The sequence below is a fragment of the Nannobrachium achirus genome, assembly GCF_963921795.1.
Source record: "Nannobrachium achirus genome assembly, chromosome: 11".
Lineage (NCBI taxonomy): Eukaryota > Metazoa > Chordata > Actinopteri > Myctophiformes > Myctophidae > Nannobrachium > Nannobrachium achirus.
The window spans coordinates 6,034,195-6,053,010 of record NC_137820.1 but is presented as its reverse complement, the minus strand read 5'-3'; the positions used below and the strand labels follow the sequence as shown (position 1 = coordinate 6,053,010).

At 40.9% G+C, this 18,816-nt stretch overlaps 2 protein-coding genes across 2 annotated transcripts; both read left to right on the top strand.

Moving 5' to 3' along the window:
• Positions 1–4,518: 4,518 nt before the first annotated feature.
• LOC308293675 (transmembrane emp24 domain-containing protein 6-like) lies at positions 4,519–11,563 on the top strand (the record flags this gene model as incomplete). Its single annotated transcript, XM_080736270.1, has 4 exons — positions 4,519–4,728; positions 6,341–6,467; positions 10,542–10,696; positions 11,342–11,563. The coding sequence occupies 4 exons, from the start codon at positions 4,519–4,521 to the stop codon at positions 11,561–11,563; spliced, it is 714 nt and encodes a 237-aa protein (XP_080592396.1).
• A 2,833-nt stretch (positions 11,564–14,396) lies between these two features.
• On the top strand, positions 14,397–15,805 carry LOC308293674 (polyubiquitin-B-like; the record flags this gene model as incomplete). Its single annotated transcript, XM_080736269.1, has 2 exons — positions 14,397–14,414; positions 15,098–15,805. 2 exons carry the CDS (start codon positions 14,397–14,399, stop codon positions 15,803–15,805), a joined length of 726 nt encoding a protein of 241 aa, XP_080592395.1.
• Positions 15,806–18,816: the final 3,011 nt, after the last annotated feature.

Genomic DNA, 18,816 nt, shown 5'->3' with positions numbered 1-18,816 from the left:
ACATTCATTACATTAAAGAGCTTCCATAATGTTCATATTCATGTTTTCAATAAAGACACATTCATTACATTAAAGAGCTTCTATAATGCTCATATTCATGTTGTCAATAAAGACACATTTATTACATTAAAGAGCTTCCATAATGCTCATATTCATGTTGTCAATAAAGACACATTCATTACATTAAAGAGCTTCCATAATGCTCATATTCATGTTGTCAATAAAGACACATTGATTACATTAAAGAGCTTCCATAATGTTCATATTCATGTTGTCAATAAAGACACATTCATTACATTAAAGAGCTTCCATAATGTTCATATTCATGTTTTCAATAAAGACACATTCATTACATTAAAGAGCTTCTATAATGCTCATATTCATGTTGTCAATAAAGACACATTTATTACATTAAAGAGCTTCCATAATGCTCATATTCATGTTGTCAATAAAGACACATTCATTACATTAAAGAGCTTCCATAATGCTCATATTCATGTTGTCAATAAAGACACATTGATTACATTAAAGAGCTTCCATAATGCTCATATTCATGTTGTCAATAAAGACACATTCATTACATTAAAGAGCTTCCATAATGCTCATATTCATGTTGTCAATAAAGACACATTGATTACATTAAAGAGCTTCCATAATGCTCATATTCATGTTGTCAATAAAGACACATTCATTACATTAAAGAGCTTCCATAATGCTCATATTCATGTTGTCAATAAAGACACATTCATTACATTAAAGAGCTTCCATAATGCTCATATTCATGTTGTCAATAAAGACACATTCATTACATTAAAGAGCTTCCATAATGCTCATATTCATGTTGTCAATAAAGACACATTGATTACATTAAAGAGCTTCCATAATGCTCATATTCATGTTGTCAATAAAGACACATTCATTACATTAAAGAGCTTCCATAATGTTCGTATTCATGTTGTCAATAAAGACACATTGATTACATTAAAGAGCTTCCATAATGCTTGTATTCATGTTGTCAATAAAGACACATTGATTACATTAAAGAGCTTCCATAATGCTCATATTCATGTTGTCAATAAAGACACATTGATTACATTAAAGAGCTTCCATAATGCTCATATTCATGTTGTCAATAAAGCCACATTGATTACATTAAAGAGCTTCCATAATGCTCGTATTCATGTTGTCAATAAAGACACATTCATTACATTAAAGAGCTTCCATAATGCTCGTATTCATGTTGTCAATAAATACACATTCATTACATTAAAGAGCTTTAATGTAAAAATCCAACAAAAACAAAAAAAATATCTGTGAATTCTCATAGGGTGAGTAATCGACAGAAAATACGCCATTTTGGGGTGAACTATCCCTTTAATCGTGCAGTTATGTTTTTAACGAACCTTGTCAATATGGTAGAAACTGAAATAATTATAGAGGGATGCAGTTGACAAACAACTAAGAGACCAGCAAGCAGGATTCTTTATATATCTTTTTAAAACCTATTATACCGGCTGTCATACCGGCTCTCCAGACAATTCTATACTACGATTCACCGCTTCACTTCGAACCGAGGTTTGATTTTTTATATTTATTTCAGTCTTCGAGTTCCATCGGGCATGGCTGCCAGTTCCCACCTGATGTTGTGAGGGAGTTCAGACTGCTCCAGGCCGTACTGAATAACTGCCAGCTTGCATAACGTCTTCAGACTAGGACTCAAGTCTAAGATGAACAGGCCATCGTTGTATCCTCCACAGATGATGATACGATCTCCCGCTATGCAACAGCATGCATCGATCATCCTCGATGGGCCTTCCCGCTTGGGCTTCATCTTCTTCCAGGAGAAGGTCTCTGGACTGAGTTTACACAGATCTTTTAAGGGCGGCGAGTTGGAGTTGTCACCACCGAATATGTACAGCTCTCCGTTGTAGGCAAAGGCTGAATGACTTGCGCGTTCTCTTGGAACAAGCGGTGCAGAAGGTGTTTTCAGCCAGCAGTTGGTCTCTGTGTCAAACACTCTGGTCCTGTTGTAGTTGTAGTGGTGATGACACAACTGGACCCCGTGGCCCCCAAATACAAACATCTTCGTCCCGATGATGGTAGCAGAGTGCCATGCCGAAGCAGGTGCAGAGGTGTCTCTGGTGTTAATTAAAGACCAGACCATTGCGGTGGTGTCCAACTTGTACACGTCATTAGTCCATCTGTTGAGCTTGTTCCTTCCTCCATGGATAAACATGACCTTCCCCAACACACAGGCCGAGTGGCCCTCCTTGCTCCCAGGAACAGTACCAGAAACCCTGGGCACGAACCATCTGTGGACGTCGTCTTCAAATGCATAAAGCACGTTGTTGCAAAGCTTATGATCCACGTTCACTCCCCCCCAGACGTAGATGGTATCTTCAACCAGCACAGCGGTGTGGTACCGGCGCACGCAGGGAACTTCAAGGGAACTAGATGTCACTGGGGGCAGCGTCCTCCATCTCAGAGACTCTGTGTTGAAGACGTGGACATCCATGTAATCATTTAGCTTACTATAGTTGCCTCCAAATGAGTACAGCTTGTTGGCCACGATCACTGCTGCCTGAAGACCATCACTTGGTGCTTCTCTCAGATTCACCGTCCAGTGCAACATTTGACACACCAGCAACCTTCTCTCGGTAAAATAATTAAATTCTATATTACGTGCGCCACCATTTATATTGGATGCCAGTCAGTCTATGAGGTCAGTCACCGATGACGTCATTATTGTGCCATCATCTATATTTGGGCAGTTTCTATATTTGGGCAGATTACTTACGCTAGTGTCCTCTGCGTCTTCTGCTAGCGTCCACATATCTCGCGACACGTGCATTGACCCCCATCCACTCCCATGTTGAGGGAATAACCCGGAACAGGCATTAGGTCTCTGACCGTAGAGGGGTCACAAGCATAACGGTTGAATACAGGTTCTGTAGAAAAGAGCCATACTGGACAGTCCTCCCCCTCACTCACCTGCTCCACCCACCTCACCATGCTCTCACTCCCTAATCAGTGACTGACTATATATACTGCCCCAGCATTCAGTTTCTCCTTAGCAGCAGCAGAGGCAACAGCAGCAGAGCCTAGGCCTGGAGGCACAGGCACCAAACCCTGAACATTTCCATGAGTTATGCGTCACTGATGTGAGTTCTTGAGACTGTGCTGTATTTATTGGTTATAGGAGTTTATGGTATTGCATGTTGCCCTTTGTTGGTTGTGGTCAAATGTTACCTGTTTATTCTTAACTGTTTGCCTTGAGATGATGTAATTTATGGACCTCTAGAAATCACTGAGAATGTATAGTTGTATTTGCCATATTTGTTAGCACTCAAATGTTTAGTGTAATGGACAATGTTTGGTACCTAAATTATGATATGTAATGAATTATATGTAATTGTATTCTTTATCTTTGTCTTATAGAAAATAAACCATAACATAAAATGGACACCCTCCTCCTCTGAATGGCTTTCTGATGGAAGCCCCATGGTGAAGCAAAACTCCATTACTAGCCCTGAACCCTAGAGAAAACCCTATCTACTTTACAGGTTCATGGTTCAGCACTGCTGAGCCATGGCCCCGTAGAGAGAGACACTCACTAACCAATGGGACAGAGCTAAACGCTGGAAGGACGTCACTTTGTTGACACTTGTGAGAGTTTATGCCTGTAGCCAACCAAGGAGCACGGAACTAGCCAATCAGAGAGCAGCGTTCTTGGTAACGTCACCACCAACAAGTATAAACCAACTGATATAAATTAACGAAGGCGCAAGTTGGCACCTCAACAGCACCGATCGCAGTACTGGCGCGCTCTGCGCTGATATATAAGTTGGCACCTCGACGAAAGAACCCAAAACCATCTAGCCATTAAAGCACATTTTCAGTATTTCATTGCTGTGTAATTTGCAGGTGTCATGTGTCACCCACTACTCTACCACCAACATACTGTATATTACATTCATGTTATCAAGTCCACAGTAGGTGTGTTATCTGTTACTGTACTTTAGATACGAGCGCTGGCCTTCAGACATGCAGGAAAGATTTCAGAGGTGGAAAGTAACTAGGTATGTTCGCTCCAGTACTGTACTTGAGTACAATTGAAATAGGCTACTTGATTATTTCATTATTATATGTACAGTATATGTATGTATGTTTCCTTTTTCTTTTTTAGGCTACTTTATACTTCTACTCCACTGCTCCACCACTATCCCACAGGCAAACATTGTACTTTTTTTTAATAGTTCTTTTTTTGTACTAAACATTTACTTTTACTTAGTAAAAGTAATAGCAGAGCATTCCTACATTGCGGTAATGCTACTTTTACGCAAATAAAAAGAAGAAAACTGCATCACTGCAAGATTATAACATGGTTAATTATTCTCCTTTGGATTTGGTGATATCTCTAAATCAACAAAAGAAAGCAGCTGGCTGTAGCCCTCAGCAGCTCCTACTACTACTACTACTCCTCAAGCCAGCAGTCCAAGCACAGCCTATACTGTAATCATGCTGCCTTGTTATTGTTACCTTCTACTGCTGCTTATTAGCAGCCATGGCGTCTGGACGCGTAAATCTGAGCCCCAGCTGGGGCAGGCGGACCAGGGCCTGTTCCGAGGCTCTGACCGCTACGACTTTGCCATCGTGGTCCCGGCCACGCACATGGAGTGCTTCTGGCACTTTGCCCACCAGAGCGGGAACTTCTACCTGACGTACATGGTAAGAAGAAGCTCACTCACAGCACACCGCACAGATGCACTCCTTCTGGTGGTCCCAGTATAGTGTTTTTATTGTTGTTGTTGCTGTTGTTTTTCACAAATTAACTTGATACTTGATTGCGACCGTAGGTGTGTCACACTTCATATGGCCAAGAACCCTGATGTCATCAATATGCCTCATATTACGCTCCATATATACTGTAGGCCTAGCCAGGATCCCTGATGTCATCAATATTACGCCCATATCTGGGAATGCCCATATACTGTGTGTATATGGACATATTGTGTCAGTCTCACGATAAACAGTGTGATTGTTGCGACGCGAGTCACACTTGCAAATTAATTCCATCCTTGTTCCTTTTATGTCCATGTGGACATAATGTGTCGGTCAGCGCGCCTTAGGGCATTACTGGTCTACTACTGTGTCACTCAAAAGTAGCAGATCTACATGCTGGAAATGCTGTTTTGAGCTTGTCGATCTGCTGTTTTTGATATTTTTGAATTTGAATCCTGAAAAGTAACAGTTTTGGACATACTAAGCTCTGAATTATCATATTTTCATGATATTTGAAGGTGTGCCAACAATATGCATTGAGTGTAGTCAGAATGTACCGGCACAACCAGGGACGTGCTGGGCCCCCGATTCAGCCCGGGAAAAAGAGTTGTAGAGGCCCTCATTGCGCGCTATAGAGAGAGATCTCTCTCTATAGCGCTGCTGCTACTTTGCCATTTCAGATCATGACAAAGTGACAAGCCAGTGGGCCAATTACATGAGTTATATTTCGTCGTTGTCGGGTGGAAACCTTTTATGTCCAAAATCGTTTTCACTACTTTTGTGCGACAGCCTTGTATGATGAAGCAGGGCTTTGCTTTACGAAAAAAATTACGAATTTGAAACTTGGAGATACAAGGTTTCTGCCCGACAGTGACGATTTACTTTGTTGGCCGCCCAGACCCCAAAATGGAACAAAGGCCGACATTTTATTTTAAGTTGACATTAGTTGTCCCGCTTTTCCCAATGGCCAGCACGTCCCTGCGCACAACTTGACTTAAAAGATTACTGTTCTTATCAACTTCACTTAAAAAAATAATGTCCTTATCAACTTGACTTCAACTTATCAAGCCTGACATTCAAAGTGAACTGGCACGGCCCTTTCTATATATTCTGTTTGAAGGGAATGTAATTTCCACTGCACTACACAACATATATTTATAACAAGAAATGCCTTTTCCTTTTGAAACCCAAAGTTTTGGAGGACCTGTGGTGCTCACTGCTCAGGCAATATCGTGAACGTATTTTTTCACTATTTATGACAAATATGAAATAGGCCGTAACCCGAAAGTGGTTAAACTGTCCTTCATTTGGCTTGGGCCCCCTGGAACCCCCTCAAGGACCCCTGGGGTTCCTCACACCCCTATTCTGAATAATGTCTTAAATACGTGATTTTCTGTAATCAATTATAGAATTTGTGACTGCTAATGAAAAAAAACGAGTGTGTGTGCGTGTGTGTGCATGCGTGTGTGTGCGTGCGTGCGTGTGTGTGCGTGCGTGCGTGTGTGCGCGTGCGTGCGTGCGTGCGTGTGTGTGTGTGTGTGTGCGTGTGCACGTGCAGGTTCAGTGGGTAACAGGGATGGCCACAGACCGTCGTCTCATGGTGTCCATCACGTCACCAGATGGTTTCCTGGTAACAGCATCCAACGATGCTATTGGTACCATCAACTTTGAGACCAAAGAGACAGGTACGGTTGTACTGATAGCAGTCTTATGTTCTTCTGCTCAAGCTTTTAGAACGGGTACACAGTATGGTGTATCATTATTTTATGCTTTAACTATTGAAAAATAGCAGATATACAAGCTCAGCTTGTAGATCTGCTATTTTTGAAAAGTCGTGAAAATTTGAATTTTGACCCGATTCTATAAGTGTCTTTTGAATGTTTCTATGTCAGCAATCTGGCCAGCCATCGTCAAAGAAAAGGTCCTTTTCACTTAACTGGAGCTCAGTTAGTCTGTTCTTGAGAGACTACTATGTCAGTGGTTCTAAAACCTTTTCATGTGAAGGACCCCCAAACTGATATTTATTTGGCCACGGACCCCCATCTCAAAATATTTAGTTCCAGGGACCACCCAGAAGCAAAATTTGAGTTACAAACGTTCGCCTTGAAAATACATATATTCAAAGATTTGCATACATTTTCACGACTTTTTCAAAAATAGCAGATCTACAAGCTCTCAGCGCAGCACTCGGTGCTGCGCTGTGAGCTTGTATATCTGCTATTTTTCACTGGTTAAAGCATTCAATAATTCTAGGCCTAAATGGGTTAAGGTTATTATTTATTTTTTGCTCCATTCAGTTTAGTTTGTTTTTAAAAGGGGGCTTGCTTGTTTAGTGTAGTTTTAAAAGAGAGAGGTGACTGCAACAAAGCAGAAAGCCTGCAACACTCCAAATTAAATTAAGTCTTTACGGTGCACGGCTCAATAATATCATGAAACAATGAAGAAGTTGCCAGCACACAAGGAATGTCCTTTTCACATGGCTTATTTACCTCTCTGGACAAAGGACAACGAATGTTTCGACCTGTTGGTCTTCCTCAGCGTTGTCAAAATAAAAGAATAAAACAATCAAAAATAGTGAGATTTGTATGGCTTAAGACTTGAACCCTACAGTAGCTTTGTGCTCTGGGCATGACATGTAGTATCTTGTAGATCGGCTATTTTCGTCAAAGAGATGTAGTGTAGAAGGGAAAAAAGAGGGAACAAGTATGGACCCCTGGGGGACCTCGGGCAGCGAGGTATAAGTGGTCAAAGAAACCTGTGTCAGATGTATGACCTTAGTAATGCGTACAATTTACAATTTAGGCATTTAGCAGACGCTCACAGGGGGCGTTCACACCAGGGTTATTTGGTCCGCTTAAAAGGGACCATGGTCCTCTTTCTCCTTTGGTCCGCTGGTGTGAACGTGTAAAGGGACCATGGTCCCTTTGTTTGGTCCGGACCATGGTCCTCTTGAAAAGGCAGGACTCGGTCCCCTTCCAAACAGACCATGGTCCGGTCCTCTGCTGGTGTGAACGGAGCCGGACTTTATAGAGGACCAAACTTATGTCTGATCAGCCTATTACATTCTGCATTGTGTGTTGTTCATTGAAAAACAATATGGAAAAAATTATAAATGACTACTCGTGAAGCAATTGTAACTTCGGCTACAAGAGACTACACTCATCAATCTTTGTTAATTGCAGTTGTGAAGCTGGATTAATAATTAGTTCTAAAAGCATGAATTTCTTACGGGAATCATTATTGATATGACCCGACCGCTGATATGTCTTCATGGTGTCAGGCATAATCGCCTATAACATTTTCGCCAGGTCTTTTCGCAGGGCACTTTTGCCGTGGAGGAGAGTCTTTTCACCTACCTGTCTGAGCCATTTCGCCTACCCTCAATTCTGCTGTCCATGTTTTCATATTATCTCTTTGTCATTTAAATATTATAGTGACTGTGACAGTGGTGTTACATGTCAAACCTACACACGGCTATCCTATGCACTCCATAGTAATCACATAAATACAGAGCTATTGGAATCAGGTGCGCCCAAATAATTAATTAATCCATGTCCCGAGTATACATTCTTTGGTGCAGTATGGAACAGTATTGTAAAATGAACAGTATTGTAGGCCTATATTGTATAGGTCTATATAAGATATGCTACACCTAAATAGCCTATAGAATCAACCTTGCCTGTCAACAGGCATAAAAAACTATTTTGCCATTTTTTAGGAATAAAATGTGATGTAAATAATAAATGTCAAGTAAACTGTTAGATTCACTTGACACCACTGTCACAGTCACTAGCCTATAATATTTAAATGACAAAGAGATAATTTGCAAACATGGACAGTCTGACAGCAGAATTGAGGGTCGGCGAAATGGCTCAGACAGGTAGGTGAAAAGACTCTCCTCCAAGGCGAAAATGCCAGGCGAAAGGACCAAATGCGTGTAGGCGAATATGTTATAGGCGAAAGTGCTGGTGACCGTCTTCATGACCTGCAGTAGGCTACACGTTAATAATTGTATCATCTCCTCTCCCTGTGAGCAGGCGTTGCGGTGTCTTGTTAGCTACATGGAAACTCATGGTGACCCATCGTGTGCGGTGACTCCAGGGGTCGCTCTCCTAACACGGTGATCATTGTTTGTTTTGACACAAATACAGTCACAAATAAAAGTAAGGTCACCATCTTGTGTATAACACAGGAGGAGGAGGCGGCGCGGCGGGCGCGCTGCGCGCACAACCTCCATCCAAACGACCACAACACAGAATAAAGTCAAACTTGGCTTTTCTTTCGAGGCATTAGGATTTTCGCTCTCTTTTCGCTCTCTCGCTGTTCCCTGAGGACAGGCGTGCACGAGTCAAACTCTTCACGTTGTTGCTGGGACGGCAGTATGTCCTCGGGTGCGGTGCACAAAAATAACGGATTTAAAAGCTTACAACACTGTCCGAGTGTCCGATGCACGGCTGTTATGTTTCATGGCTAAATGAATCATGTGGTTAAAAAGAACAGATCTGCAAGCCAGCATCCCGTTACATTAATATGTTCTTTTTAAGCATGCGCCACCGCATATAAAGTTATGGCTCACACGCATATAGATTCAACATTTGGGATTATACATTATTTTATTGTTTTTATTTAGGTTATTTATTCATTTAGCTTCACATTTCCAACCTGATAAGGATAGGAAATATCATTATGGACCCGTTGCTTCACTTGCTTGTAAAGAAAGAAAGAGACAAGACAGAGAGAGATTTGATGTGGTAACGGGGATGCTTATTATGTTCTCGCGTTCTTGCGCTATTTATTGTTAAATGAATCAAGGAGAAGGCTTTATACAGGCTATGTTTTGAGAGAGAGAGAGAGAGAGAGAAAGAAAGAGAGAGAGATTCCTCCACCCATCCATCGCTAATTACTGCCTGAAATGCGTGAGTTTCGCTTCTTTTAAAAAAAGAGATATAGGAAGCGGCTGTGATTAATAACACAAAATTAATTGGAATAGGCAGTGAAGTAATCTTCCATAGGAATAGCCTATTCTGTCAATAGATCAACAGCCGCCTGTATGACCACGTGTCAGTTGTTTACATATTTGGTTCTTTTAACAAAAGTCCCGTGTGAACGCTAACCGGACCAAATTCAAAATGCAACAATGTAAACATTTGGTCCCTGATCCGGACCTTTTAAGCGGACTTTGGGTGAGAACGTGCCCTTAATCCAGAGCGACTTACAATAAGCAAGGTAATAAATACATCAATACATCACATGCATAGAAATATCAATCTAGACAAAATAACGTAGGTAGACCGAGCACCTAATCAGTAAAAAGCTTTATAGAAAACAAAAAGAAAATGCTATCTAGCTTTCATGTATGGTCACTGGGGGGTGGGCGAGTGCCACGTTAAAGGGCCAGTTCACCTCTGGGACAACCAGACCTTATTTTATTGTTGTTTGGGACAAGATCAACACAGTTATCTTTTGTGTTCAATCTGTGTTTTGAGATATTTTAGTATTTCACCATGAATGCTGATGCATTTTCCATCATTTGAGTCATCATGCTGCATCATATGATGCAAAATGCATCATCATTCATGCTGAAATACTAAAATATCTCAAAACACAGATTGAACACAAAAAATAACTAACTAGGATTGTGTTGATCTTGTCCCAAACAACAATAAAACAAGATCTGGTTGTCCCAGAGGTGAACTGGCCCTTTAAGTGCTATGTGTGTAACATTTGGGGTCATTTTGAACCCGTCTTCCACCTTCCAGGGTTCTACCAGCTGTGTCTTGGTAACTTCCACAACAAGTTCGGTGGTGTGAGGGTCTTTGTGAACTTTGGTGTCTACTACAGAGGCTTTGAGGAGACCAGGAAGCTGATGGAGAAAGAAGGAGCAGAGCTCAACAACACTTTGGCTGGCATTGAGGTTAGTAGGCTGTGTATGTGATTATATTATTTACTGTGAACTCTGTGAATCCAGCAAAGAGAATTTCTTATTTTATGTTGTATGTTAATAGAGTATAATATATAGGCTACATTTGGGGTGGATGTATTTGGTCTAGGGCATTCACCAAATATTCAAATATTCGAATATCAAAGTCACTATTCAACGTTGTTCACCAAAGTCGAATACGGTATTCGCTTATTTATATATTTTTATTGTTGAGTTGTCAATGCCCCTGGTGGATGAATTTGTTAATGCTCTATAATTTAAACCACCCTTGCTATGATGAGAACATGGGCTAACGTGCTGATGTCTGGTGTGTGCTGTGGTTGTCTGTGTGTGTGTTGTGTGTGTCTGTGTCCCGCCCACCGTCCTCGCACCCGCAAATTTATAATAGAATATATTCCGCCCGTTTTTACCCGTCAAACACAGGGCCCTGACCCGTTGCAGGACTCTGCCCCTTGCCCCCCCCGAAGTTCTTCCTTTTCTTTCGTCTGTGGAAAATAACGATACGATGGGAATGCACAAAAAGTAATTTCACCCACTTTTTTACTCGTGTAAACCGATGAAGTGACAATAAAGCTGATTCAAAGACTGTCAGACTAACGGGACGTGGTCTTTGTTCAGCTGAGCACCCTGAAGCTGCAGAACCAGGTGGTCCACATGTGGCGTCACTACAACTACGCCCGGATGAGGAGGGGCTCGGACCACTACCTGCTGCTGGCCAACAACAGCTACGTGATGTGGTGGTCCCTGGCCCAGAGCCTGGCCATCGTCCTGTCTGGATGTCTGCAGCTCTTCTGCCTCAAGAGGCTGTTCCACACGGACACCCAGAGGCCAAAATGCTGAACCCACACTGTTCCATACGGCAGGGGTCTTCAACGTTTTCAGGCCAAGGACCCCTTAGTTGAGAGAGAGAGGAAGCAGGGACCCCCACAGCTTTTTCCTAGATATTTTATTGTTTGACAGCACGATCATCAGTGTATGTTGTATTCATGTCAATGTGTGTTTTCAGACACTTGAACGATCAATACTTGACCTTCCACTCTGTAAATAGCCGATCTACAAGCTCACAACGCTAGCTTGTAGATCGGCTATTTTTGGCTAATGTTCTATAATCATATTTGAACCCCCCAAAATAAATAATCATATTTGAACTGGGAACCCCCCCAAAATAAATAATCATATTTGAACTGGGAACACCCCAAAATAAATAATCATATTTGAACTGGGAACACCCCAAAATTAGTTTTTACATTCGGCTATTTTCTAAAATGTCTTTCTTATATTATTTGACAATTTGGCAGATGTTTGCTCAGATTTTATATAGTTTGTTTGTTACTTTTGATGCAGTAATTGTCTTTTTCATTTCTTGTTTTTTGTTTTGTTTTTTTAATCTTAAAGGTCCTTAATGTTCACTTCAGTTCGCTGTCATCTGGGGACCCCCTAAAATCACTGACCCACAGGTTGAGAACTGCTGTTCTAGACCATAGAGTCTATGGTCTAAACCAGGGTTTCTCAAAGTGGGTGCTATGGCACCCTAGGGTGCCGTGATGCCAGTCCAGGGGTGCCGCAGAATACTTTGATAATATTTGGAATTCATCAATATCACTTCACTATGATTAGTAAAAGAGATTTGCACTGTACTCGATGAGTTCTTTTTCCATCTACTGCCAACTCTCTTCAACAAAAATAGCAGATCCACAAGCTCACAACGAGGTGTGACTCACACCTCGTTGTGAGCTTGTGGATCTGCTATTTTTGGTGAACCTTCCCCCCAGAATAGGGATGCTGGGGTTCAAGTGGTTAAAAAAACATCAAGTATAAATGTTCAGTCAGTTCTGATGGAAACATTTCTCCGTGATCTAGCCTACAGTATCTCAGATGGAAAGATATTGTGTAATATGATGTAAGATTCTAAAAATGAACAGTGTAATTCAGGGGTGCAGTGGATGAACAAGTCATTTACAGGGGTGCCCTGAGTCAAAACAGTTTGAAACCCCCTACAGTCTAGACTGTAAAATTAAGTGGGCCCCCAAATAATTGGCACTCAACACACTTAAGATGTAAAAATATATACATTGGAATAAACACTGTTAAATAAACTATGCTTAATCCAATCTGGACCACAATCGGTTTAATGATCATTAAAATAATCTCTTTCTCTCTCTCTCTCTCTCTCTCTCTCTCTCTCTCTCTCTTCATGCTTAAGCACACACACACACACACACACACACACACACACACACACACACACACACACACACACACACACACACACACACACACACACACACACAAAAGATTGTGCAGTGTATAAAATCTGTATTGCTCTGTTATTGTGTGGCACCAGACCAGTCGGCCAGCCCCTAGTAAAACAAGACGGGACAAGTGGAAATAAACCAGGAAGTGCAGTTTCACACAGCAAGTAAGCAGCAAGCACAGACAGAGCAGCATGAAAACTCAACTCGAAACTTTATCCAACATTTAGTTCAGCTTCCTTTTCTTTGACTGTCATGATATGTCAAACCTTAAGGTAAGATATTTTCTCTGTTTTGACTCTTATAATAATAAGAGTAATAAAAAGAATAATGTGATAAATACTACACATGAGTTTATAGCTTAGGCTATGGGTGTGCCGTATTCTGCTCTGCATGTCACTCAACAGGAAACCCTTTTTACTACCCATTACAACATCATACATCATATGACATACTGTAAATATGATATTGTAATAGGGAACATAACGGGTTACCTGAAGCTCCTCCAGTTTTAGCACATCACTTAAACACACTTCCCTGTGTCTTAAACATTGTTTACGTATTACTATTTTATCATGACGTGTGTGTGTGTGTGTGTGTGTGTGTGTGTGTGTGTGTGCGTGCGTGCGCGTGTTTTACATGCATTTGTTTTATTTTAAGGTCACATTCTGTGCTTTGACTGGAAGTAAAAGTAGAAAATAAGTTGACACTTGAAATACAAAGTGAAAGTGTTTAAGTGACGCATTTGTAAGTCTTTTTTTTAGCCTTTTTATGTAGGCCTACAGTATACTATTTAAATTGTGTTGAGAAGGAAGACATGCTGCTAATGTATTTGTTCTAAAAAGCGTTATGCCCTGCAATGACACAATTTGACATGTAGCTTACATGTCAATGCTTGTATGTCACATGCTTTGGCAATGTAAGGTATCTTTTCTCATGCCAAAGCGCCACATCTGGCATAATATGGAACAATGGAGATGAGTAAATACTGCCATCTAGAGGCAGATCAGCGACAGTAAATGCCAGTACATAATATGCAACCTAGAATCATATAATGTGGACTTGTGTTGGTAGAATAGCTATTCACATTGACACCATGCAGGTTGATGTGAATGGCACACAAAGAACAATTTAATTTACATCTTCTTGGGTTAATAAGTAAATAATAAGTAAGTACATTTTAATTCTTGAATTACTTACTTTTTTCTACAATTACCAAATACTCAGCATACTACTTGGTATGTATTTACTTATGCATAGGCCTACTGTATAAATGCAGTTGTAGGAACATACAGTACAAGCTGATCAAGCATTGTACAGTATGTACTGTATGTAATGTATTCATAACTTTTGTCATCATCACAATAAGACTAATTAATGTCCTTCTTTGCTTGTCAGCTGGGCATCATCCAGAGAAGACCATGGCTTCTTCTACTCAGGTAGATCAAGGTTTTCTGACAGATTTAGCAACTCAAAATAAGGTGTAGGCATAATGCTTGATACATACAGTACGTGTTATGCTTCTCCCTTTTGACAGGAACCCTCTGTGAAAAGAAGAAACTCTAAGGACAATACACGTAATTAAAATAATTGCATAAATAAATAAATCTTTGTGCTGTCTGGCTTGGCCGTGTTGGGGGTGGGCGTGCACCTAAATTATAAAATCTAGGAGCACACACATTTTAGGGGCACAATGAAAAGTTATCAAATAATGTCAAATAATGTGTTTTTTCTATGTCGAACTATAAAATGGTTACCTGACTTTCGCCAGATGGTTTGCAGCATTGCGTATGCCTGCATAACGCTCTGCTTCTACCATCTGGACTCGGTCCAGCACAACCGATGTAAGGGGCGGGCCATTTTTTAAAATTCTAAAGCAGGTGATTGGATATATCGATTCTAGCTTTACTCAGTGCTTGCTTGTAATTAAAGCTCTAGGCCTATATACGGCTTATTGGAAATCATTATCTAAACTGTTAATTATGAGAAACGTCTTTATTTCATTATGAAACAACAGGTTATTACCTGCACTGGAGAATAACTTGTCATATTTCTATAATAGTTGTCTTAACCCCTCAACCTTTTTCTCTCTCCTTTTCTTCATACAGGTATACTTTTTCAGATTCATGTCGAAGGCCTCAAAGGCGAGAAAATCACCCTTGAGGTTGAGCCAAGCGACACCATTGAGGATGTGAAGGCCAAGATCCAGGACAAGGAAGGAATTCCCCCTGAACGGCAGAGGCTGTTCTTTGACAGCACAATACTGGAAGATGACCGAACCCTGTCTGACTACAACATTCAGCATGAATCCACCATGCACCTGGTGCTGCGTCAGAGGGGAGGTATACAGATCTTTGTCAAAACCTTCACCGGAAAGACCATCAGCCTTGAGGTTATGCCAAGCGACACCATTGAGAATGTGAAGCCCAAAATCCAGGACAAGGAGGGCATTCCCCCTGACCAGCAGAGGCTGATCTTTGCCGGCAAGCAACTAGAAGATGGCCGAACCCTGTCTGACTACAAGATTCAGCATAAATCCACCCTCCACCTACATAAATCCACCCTCCACCTACAGCTGCGTGTGAGGATCTATGTCAAGACCCTCACCGGAAACAACATCACCCTTGACGTTGAGCCAAGCGACACCATTGAGAGTGTGAAGGCCAGAATCCAGGACAAGGAAGGAATTCCCCCTGACCAGCAGAGGCTGATCTTTTACGGCCAGGAACTGGAAGATGGACGAAACCTGGATGACTACAACATCCAGGGAGAATCCACCCTCCACCTGGAGCTCCGTCCATCCATCCATCCATCCATCTTCAACCGCTGATCAGGAATCGGGTGGCGGGGGTCCTTCCATACATCCATCTTCAACCGCTGATCAGGAATCGGGTGGCGGGGGTCCTTCCATACATCCATCTTCAACCGCTGATCAGGAATCGGGTGGCGGGGGTCCTTCCATACATCCATCTTCAACCGCTGATCAGGAATCGGGTGGCGGGGGTCCTTCCATACATCCATCTACAACCGCTGATCAGGAATCGGGTGGCGGTAGTCGTTGTGTTATCCTGTGACCTTAAATCTAGTAAACATCCATCATTTACACCTGGCTGAGAAATTGGGAAGCATGGGGAAAGTTAAAAAAAAAACATTATTTTACAAAAAAGAAAAAAAAGGAATCGTCAAAGTAAGATTTTTACACGTCAGGTAGAATGATGTTATTTCTTGTCATCACTCTGCTGTCATAGGTCAGAAACATTATTTCATCTAGAGTTCCGTCTGGAGTTTAGCTCTGATGTACATATCTATAACATGAGACATGCATCACAAGGACTCTTCACTCTTCCCATTGCAAAATCTAATTCCATGCAACACACAGTAATGTATAGAGCAATGAACGAGTCTTCCATCACAAATCATACAGTCAAAAAGTAAATCTGATTTTAAAAATAGATCTAGAAATATCTAATGGAATCTGCCTAACACGACACTACACACTTTTTAAGGTTTCTATATCAGGGGTCTTCAACAGGGGCTCCGGGACCCCTAGGGGGGCCTCATAGTTACTACAGGGGGTCCTCCAAATCTTTGAGTGATAGAAACCTTTTTTTTCCTCATTTTTTATATTAACCATTTGAAACCTAGTGTCCATATTCTGAGAACGTTAGCCAAAAATAGCAGATCTACAACTTAAGCTCACAACGCCTCGCACTGCGAGGCTTTGTGAGCTAGATAATCAATCTAGATTGAACTAGATTGATTATTATTAGTGTTATTGTTTTACATTTGGTTGTATTTTAAAGTTTTTACCTGTTTTCTTATATTGTAGCTACTGTAAAACGTATTAATGTTTTGTAATGTAATATATTTCTGTTGTAGTCCGTACCCGGGGGCTCCCGGGAAGCGGTGTGTATACATTTCGGACAGGAAGTCCCCGACCACAGAAAACAGTTTGAGGCTTAACCCTCACGGTGTACACTTTTATGTCACAGGCAAGACCGTTAAGGCCCTCAAAAGATTCTTAAGAGACGACCTGTCCTACTCTGTCCAGAGAAACGTACTGATGCTCACCACTAAAGACTACAAATATGAAGTGTGAGCTTTTATCAGTAATGTAACAGCCGTGTGGAATTCAGATACTCACAAAGGGCATTGATTCTTCTCCTAAAGAAGACCTAGTCTATTTATCTTCATAGCCTAGGACTAATTCAGAAATTGAGGCTCTTTGGAAGTTTAAAAGCTTCCTTTTATTTGCTCAGCTCATAGCAGGATTACAAATGTATATTTAACAATACAAATGCAAATACAAAAAGAATAGAAATTAAATCAATCAGGATTTACCATTGCCTTAAATTAGACTTCCAAAAATAATTCCAAAATTAGATTTAAAAGGAGGAGGTTCTATTAGATTTAGCCTTAGTTACAGTCCAGTCTAAATGTGATAGTTCCAAAAATGTATAATATTTAACACCAAATAGGCTTGATCTCAAAATAGAGAAATACACCTCTTTTAATGTAAGTTATTTTTACCTTCCTCCAAAAAACCCAAATGGAAAAGCCTCCCGTTAAAGTCCCCCTAAAAGCCTGTCAGATGCTCTTGTGTGAGCCCTTATATACGGTGGTTCGATCTCAGGGAAAATCCACAGACATGAGTGTGTGTACGTGTGTGCACGTACTGTATAGGCATGCACACTGTGTGTGTGTGTGTGTGTGTGTGTGTGTGTGTGTGTGTGTGTGTGTGTGTGTGTGTGTGTGTGTGTGTGTGTGTGTGTGTGTGTGTGTGTGTGTGTGTGTGTGTGTGTGTGTGTGTGTGTGTGTGTGTGTGAAAAAAAAATTACTCTGCACCTTTCTAGGCCATTTCTGATTAGAAATGGAATATGTCACGTACGCAGTGTGTGCAGCTCAAATATTGGAAATACCTTGATGTTCCGTCACTGTGCGCAATCTAGACAATTGTGTGTTGTGTGTTTTTTTTAAACAGATGCAAGGGTGCCAATACTTTTAGCCACGACTGTACGACTATTGGGAATTGTTTTTTGTTTCTCTTTTTTTTTTAATAATTTTGAAGTGATTACATTATTTGTTCAAGTTTTAAAAGTTTGAAAGGTTGAAGTTTGAAAATATCCGTTGTCATAGATGCTTACTCATAATTTTAATTGATAGAAGACATCCTGATCGAAATAAAGCTACTTTAGATGTTTAGATTTAACTGCTATCTCATGAGATGAGATTCGAAAATGCGTTTTCGAATGCTTCCAGTAAGTGAAAGGTGCCTCATATTACCCCGTTCTCCCCTACCCTTTCTTTCTGAAACCCAAGGCAATGTTGTGAACATATTTTCACTATTTGTTGTTTTCATTTTATCTTTGACATAGTAAAGGTATGTTTTCTCATGGCAATAAAGCTCCTTTGAATTGAATATAATTGACATAATATTTAATAGGGCGTAACTGGTTAAACTGTTCCTCATTTGGCTGGGGCCCCGTGGAACCCCCTCAAGGACCCTACTTTGAGAACCGCTCTATAAATAATGTCATAGACTGGATTGTATGTATGAAAAACTCTTTAAAAAAAAAGGCTGATGCACACCTCAAAGGTTGGTAACAGGTGCACTAAGAGCTTTAATTCAACGTTGCGGACATTTAGACCATGCATTGGTTCTCAACCTTTTCAGGCCGCAACCTCCAAAATAATCATATTTGAACTGGAGACCGCCCACCCTGACGAGCACAAATACTTGGCGCATTACATTTTGTATAACATTGTTCTATTGTGAAAATGGCAAATCTACATGCTCACAAGGCGTTGTAGATGTCCAAAATCTAAGTAATTACGATTACA